Source organism: Macrobrachium nipponense, chromosome 33, assembly GCF_015104395.2.
Source record: "Macrobrachium nipponense isolate FS-2020 chromosome 33, ASM1510439v2, whole genome shotgun sequence".
In the NCBI taxonomy this organism is placed as follows: Eukaryota; Metazoa; Arthropoda; class Malacostraca; order Decapoda; family Palaemonidae; genus Macrobrachium; species Macrobrachium nipponense.
In genome coordinates, this window is record NC_087219.1 from 69,183,467 (window position 1) to 69,190,966 (window position 7,500).

General features: G+C 32.9%; 1 protein-coding gene across 1 annotated transcript in view; it reads right to left on the bottom strand.

The window, feature by feature from the left end:
* Window positions 1-7,500, bottom strand: part of LOC135203235 (acetylcholinesterase-1-like) — a 21,314-nt gene that overhangs the window by 2,821 nt on the left and 10,993 nt on the right. Inside the window, exons 8-13 of the mRNA XM_064233011.1 lie at window positions 6,831-7,042; window positions 5,104-5,296; window positions 3,268-3,354; window positions 2,733-2,836; window positions 2,171-2,330; window positions 648-771 (exon numbers count right to left, since the gene is read on the bottom strand). Coding sequence (XP_064089081.1) covers window positions 648-771; window positions 2,171-2,330; window positions 2,733-2,836; window positions 3,268-3,354; window positions 5,104-5,296; window positions 6,831-7,042 — 880 coding nt within the window. The remainder of the gene's footprint in view (window positions 1-647; window positions 772-2,170; window positions 2,331-2,732; window positions 2,837-3,267; window positions 3,355-5,103; window positions 5,297-6,830; window positions 7,043-7,500) is intronic.

Below are 7,500 nucleotides of genomic sequence, written 5' to 3' on the forward strand. Positions count from 1 at the left end.
ACAACAGGCCACAATGAAATCAAGTCTGAAATGGCTTTGCCATCAGGCCACAATGAAATCAAGTTTGAAATGTCTTTGACAACAGACCACAACGAAATCAAGTCTGAAATGGATTTGGCATCAGGCCACAATGAAATCAAGTTTGAAATGGCTTTGCCAACAGGCCACAATAAAATCAAGTTTGAAATGGCTTTGACAACAGACCACAACGAAATCAAGTCTGAAATGGCTTTGCCATCAGGCCACAATGAAATCAAGTTTGAAATGGCTTTGACAACAGGCCACAATAAAATCAAGTTTGAAATGGCTTTGACAACAGACCACAACGAAATCAAGTCTGAAATGGCTTTGCCATCAGGCCACAATGAAATCAAGTTTGAAATGGCTTTGACAACAGACCACAACGAAATCAAGTCTGAAATGGCTTTGCCATCAGGCCACAATGAAATCAAGTTTGAAATGGCTTTGCCAACAGGCCACAATAAAATCAAGTTTGAAATGGCTTTGACAACAGACCACAACGAAATCAAGTCTGAAATGGCTTTGCCATCAGGCCACAATGAAATCAAGTTTGAAATGGCTTTGACAACAGGCCACAACGGAATCAAGTCTGGAATCCAACGAGGTAATGATTAGAGCTAACTTACTGGTAAATGGCAAAATTGGTCCACAAGGTTGCGAGTCGATCTCTGGTCCTGTTCTGCCCTTCGTCCAACTGCAGGCCCTCTGGCTTATTGAAGAGGTACATGAGCTCGTCCCCGTGAGTGACACCTTGAAAACCAATGAAGGATACTAGGATTAAAACGAGGAATAAGACTAAAATTCCTATGACAATCTCAACAAGACGAGGAAAAATGGGAAAAGTATTTGACAATATATAGGACATGTTTTACAGGGGGCGGGACCTTCTCAACAATTTTCTGCCAAGGTAAGCTACGTGAAACTATACAGATTTAGCCTCGTAGGGGATAATGCCATCAATGCACCTTGCATGGTGCACTGTAGGCATCACTCACGGTCCTTTGCAGCGTCCCTTTCATTGCACCTAACTGCAACCCCTTTCATTCCATTTACTCAACCTCCATTCATATTATCTGTCTATCATCTTGCTATCCACCCTCTACTAACAATTATTCCATAGTGCAACAATAAGGTTTTCCTCTTGTTACGTCTTTCAAACCTTTCTACTCTCATTTTCCCTTTCAACACTGAACGCGCTCATAGGTCCCAGAGCTTGGCCATTGGACTAAAGTCTATATTGTATTCCATTCCTATAGAGATTTAGGTACATTTCACTCTGCATTAGATTGACTTCTGCTACAAAACCTACTGTTACTTTTCGTTCGTACACTATTACCATTACCGATATACTAATACCAATTCTAGTGGAGTGGAGTGTCCTTTTAATAATTTTGCTTGATTGAATAACATATCCATTGAGCAGACTTTAAGATCACCTCAGGCTATCTGTGCTTTGAAAGTCGTCTCAGGTTACATATTTCTCCGAGGTTACCTCATGCTCTATCTAGCTTCCTCACTATTTATTGCATTTTATTACATAAAAACTATATTCAAGGATAATGAAAGATAGGTAGATGTTAGTAGTAATTAAACTACCATTTATATGAAGTAAAAAAATCGTTACTTTTAATATTAAAAATGTATAACTCGCCGAGATTGTTAGTAGCAATTAAGTCACCATTTTCATAATAGTATCAATAATCAGCACATTTGATATTAAATTAATATAACTTGCCATGATTGCTATAGTAGATTCACATCACCGGTGCATCTGATCTAGACCAGTCCCTTACGACGCTCCTGATTGGCTGTTGATAAGCCAGTCACGGGGCTGGAAACTCTCAGTCTCTCTCAAGTGTTCACATAGTCAGGATGTATGTTCCACCTCTCCTGAGGGGATAAGTCTTTCAAAAGCATCCCTCAGGAGAGGCGGAACATGCATCCTGTCTATGTGAACTTTCAAGCGAAACTGAGAGTGTCCAGCCCTGTCACTGGCTTATCAACAGCCAATCAGGAGCGTCGTAAGGGACTGGCCTAGACTTCAATACACGGCTGATGTGAATCTACTATAGCTCCGATCAAAACACAATTTGCATATTAGCAAAAATCAATACATTCAATATTGAATATTAGAATGAATATAACTCACCGTGATCAAATATTGGGTCCGGATCCTCGCAAGTAAAATACGTGTCGAAGAGGGAATCCTTAGACGGGAAATCGAAGGCATAAAAGTATGCCTTATTCACCTTTGCCATGACCTGGGCAATTCGCCACACTGGGAGTTTGGCCATGATATTACCCGTAAGCTGAAATCATCAGTAGTAATTACGTCATTAATTTCCATGATATTTCTTTAAACTCAAGCTCCAAGCTTATCTAGGCTTTATGCAACATTACATTTAAGGTTTTATTAATTGATTTTCCTAACAAATTGTCAGTCTGTTAGTTTTGATTATAGGTGAGGCTGCTTACTAATCTATTCATTTATTTATTTTACATTGCTATGCTATACGTTGATGAATTTAAGGTCATCTTATTGTTCCATATTTGACGTCATTTCTCTGATTCGATTTTTCCCGTATTGTTGAGATTTGAAGTGGAAAGTCGTTCTATATGAATATTAAAACACTGAATAACACTACCTCTAAATATCCATACAAACTGAACAGTTGTTACAAGTTATAAGTCAAGAAACCAAACACACTTACATCTATCAGTCCAGAAGTAGCTGCTTGCAGGCTGCTCATGTCAATGTCTCCTAGGTAGTCGTTCCTGAGGGCCTCTACCAAGTCGTTGTTCGGTCCAGGTAGGCCTACACAATGAGAAAAAAAAGAGAAAAATTTTGGCCTTTGGTTATTTAGTTGTGAAAATAGGTATAATATCTTGTTATCCATTATCTTCTTTTTATAGCTAAGTAACCATGTAGGCATAATTTTTTAGAATTTTTTTTCTTACACCTTGTACATTGCATATCTTGCTCTTTCTATTGATGTTTTATTTTTTTATATTTATTCATTTATTTATTTATTTATTTATTTATATATTTATTTCTAATTGGCCGACCTCAAAGTTTACAAGGCCTGGGGTTCTGTATATTGATTCTTTATCCCGGCTCTTAAGGGTTACCACAGTCTGGGTATTGACTTGGGAAGCAACTTTGTGTGCACGTTAATATCCTTTCCTTTTTACTAATGATATCAATAACAACCGTCATTTGGCAGCAAGAAAAGCCAAAAGTATCACCTGACATCCTGATGATATCTTGAAGCATCTTGTTTTTTATGTAATCTGCATCGTCGTATTTTCCCTTGAGCAATGTCCAGTACATACCTGAAACAGAAAGAGGGAGTATTTCACACTTACAGAAGGAAAATATAGAGAGGAGGAATTGTCATTCATGATTTCACTCTGGTTAGTGTTATTCCTAAATTGAGGTGGAATCTTGTATTATAGGGTTATTTTAGAGTTTAAGGTATGAAATTGGAATTAGAATATATATATATATATATATATATATATATATATATATATATATATATATATATATATATATATATATATATATATACATATAGAAGGAACTAAATTTAATTTAAATTTATTTCTAAACAAATAACCGGTCAGTTATGTCATGTAGAAACTCTGTCCATTCATTTAACCAAAATACAAAAACATGTAAAAGATTTAAGGATTAATATATATATATATATATATTATATATATATATATATATATATATATATATATATATATATATATATATATATATATATATATATATAGACAACTCTCCTCACAGATACTATAAACGATAATTGCAAAAAAATCATTAATCTTTGAGTCACTCAAACTCATAAAAGATAATTGAAATAGTTTATAAAAAAATAAAAACATTAATTTTCCAGCAATAAACAAAAACTTAATAAATAATTTCCATTTACTAAACAACAGTTTCCATACTTGAACTTACAAAAGGTAATTGAAATACACTGTCAGTAAAAAAATATTTTTTTGCTTCTAAACATAAAAAAAAATCCCACTAAGTATAATGCTGGAAATATTAATTAGTTTGCAAATATTAAGACAATTCAAAGGCTTTATAAATGAAAAATATTATTTCTCCATCATTAACATATAAACAAAATGCCTTGGTTATATATCAATTTCATTACCTGCGTGTTTATTGTCTCCAACCATGATGGGTATAGTAACGAGTGTGCTAATATTAAGACAATATAAATACCTTATAAATGAATGATATTTTTTTCCATTAGTAACATATAGAAAATAAATCTTTTGATTATATATCAATTTCATTACCTGTGTGTTTATTTGCTCCAACCACGATGGAAATATTAACTAGTTTGCTAATATCAAGGCAATTTAAATACTTTATAAATGAAAAATATTATTTTTCCATCATTAACATATCAAAAAATCCCATGATTATATATCAATTTCCATACTTGCGAAGTGTTTGTTAGCTCGGACTATGATGGGTATATTAACTAGTTTGCTAATATGAAGACAATTTAAATACTTTATCAATGAAAAATATTATTTCCCCATCATTAACATATAAAAAAAATCCCTTGATTATATATCAATTTCCATACTTGCGAAGTGTTTGTTAGCTCGGACTATGATGGGTATATTAACTAGTTTACTAATATTAAGAAAATTTAAATACTTTATAAATGAAAAATATTATTTCCCCATCATTAAAATATAAAAAAAATCACTTGATTATATATATCAATTTCCATACTTGCGAAGTGATAGGAGCCCTCGTGTTTATTGGCTCCACTAGTTTACTGATATTAAGAAAATTTAAATACTTTATCAATGAAAAATATTATTTTTCCATCATTAACATATAAAAAGATCCCATGATTATATATCAATTTCCATACTTGCGAAGTGATAGGAGCCCTCGTGTTTGTTAGCTCGGACTATGATGGGTATATTAATTAGTTTGCTAATATGAAGACAATTTAAATACTTATTAATGAAAAATATTATTTCCCCATCATTAAAATATAAAAAAAATCACTTGATTATATATATCAATTTCCATACTTGCGAAGTGATAGGAGCCCTCGTGTTTATTGGCTCCAACCATGATGGGTATATTAACGAGTTTGCTGATATCCTTTATGGTGTTTTCAGGATAATCCTTCAGCAGGATGTCTGCAGAACTTATTCCAGTGCCATTCTGCACCAGGAGTCGATTGTTGTCGTAACCTGACCTCCCAGCGCGTCTCTCGCTGACCTGAAATAAAAGTAAGCAAGTCCGCTTTGTTTACTCAATAGTCCTGATTGTTTCTTTCAAGTGATTCCGATTCGGTTATTTGAATATTTGGATTCGTTTATTTGTTTATTTATAGTAACTGTGATTTTGTTATGTGATTATTCTGATCTGTTTGTTTAATAATTATATGATTGTTTACTCAAAGCAATTCTGATTTGTTTATTGAATAATTATACTTTTGTTTACTCAAAGTAATTCGGATTTGTTTATTGAATAATTCCAGTTATTCTGATTTGTTTATTTCATAATTACGATTGTTTAATCAAAGCAATTCTGATTTGTTTATTGAATAATTCCGATTGTTTACTTAAAGTTACTCCGATTTGGTTATCTATTAATTTTGATGTTTGCTTTATAATTCCGATTGTTTACTTAAATGAATTCAGATTTGCTTATGTAATCTTTTGATTGTTTAAAATCATTCCGATTTGGTAACCTAATCCTTTTGATTGTTTAAAGTAATTCCGATTGGTAACCTATTCCTTTTGATTCTTTAAAGTAATTCCGATTTGGTAATCTAATCCTTTTGATTTTTTTCAAGTAATTCCGATTATGGTATCTAATCCTTTTGAATTCTTTAAGTAATGCCCGATTTGGTAATCTAATCCTTTTGATTTTTTTCAAGTAATTCCGATTTGATAACCTAATCATTTTCATTGTTTAAAGTAATTCCGATTTGGTAACCTAATCGTTTTGATTGTCTAAAGTAATTGTGATTTGGTAATCTAATCCTTTTGATTGTTTAAAGTAATTCCGATTTGGTAATCTAATCCTCTGATTGTTTAAAGTAATTCCGATTTGGTAATCTAATCAATTTGATTGTTTAAAATCAATCCAATTTGGTAATCTAATCAATTTGATTGTTTAAAATCATTCCGATTTGGTAATCTAATCCTTCTGATTGTTTAAAGTAATTCCGATTTGGTAATCTAATCCTTCTGATTGTTTAAAGTATTTAATTCCGATTTGGTAATATAATCGTTTTGATTGTTTAAAGTAATCCCGATTTGGTAATCTTATAAGTCTAATTTGTTTATTTGATTTTTTTTATTGTTTTATTTAAATTAATTAGAGAATGTTTACTGAAAGTGGTTCTGACTTATCTAATAATCTCGGTTGTTGAATGACTACCTTCACTATACTCTGTTTTTTTCCATCTGTCCATCCGCCTGTGGTGTTTTCGCATGGTAACATTGCATCCCGGGCTTTAGATAGTTACACTCGGCTGACATTCAACAACAATAATAATATCCCGTTTCGAATATTAACGGTGTAATTCGCATACAGTAAATTATTAAAACACTTTTCAGTTGCAAATGTACACCCAGATATCCTTTTATTTACCTAAAACTTACACATAGCGTAACTGTCTAAAGCCCGGGACGCACTGTTACCATACTCATACACCACAGGCGGTTGGACAGATGGAAAAGAACTGAGTATAACTTGGAAAAACTGACAAGCAACTGGTCCCAAAAGACTTCTCAGCCCTTACCATATAAGCCTGTAGATTCATGGCGAGCTCGTGAGCAGGTTTAGCCATCATGCAAGGCAAAACGTATTGGGGATACCGATTGTAACAGTTATTTATTGTTGCAATCTTCTTATACGCCCCGTTCTGGCCGTCACCGAAGCTGTATCTCTGTAGGAATGAACCCGATTCCAGAATCATGGCTTGGAAGAGTTGCTGACTGACCGGTGGAATAACTGACAAAAAGAATAAAGGGGAAACTGAGACTTTGGATTCATTGCGTCATAGGTTGTAATTGGCTGACAGTCAAAAGCAGAACCAGAATAATTATTTTCTAAGTTTTGTCACTGATGCTTTTTAGATTCGCTGCGTGGATGGGTGGTTCCCTGACTATCAAAAAAAAGAAAAAAAAAAGGTTTAGAATTTTATCAATGATAATTTAGCATCATTGCGCCAAAGATAGGTTGTTTGACTATCAAAACATATTTTAGAATTTTATAAGCAATAATTTTGGATGCCAAAAATAAAGTTAACTCTTTTGATTTAATTTATGCCCAAATAAAATTGATTTTACAGTTTTATCACTGATGATTTCGAATAATTGCGCAAAAGAGTTGGTTGTTTGATTTGATTGTCAAAATAGATCTTAACATTTTATAACTAATAATTTTGCATCATTGCATCAAAGAGTGGT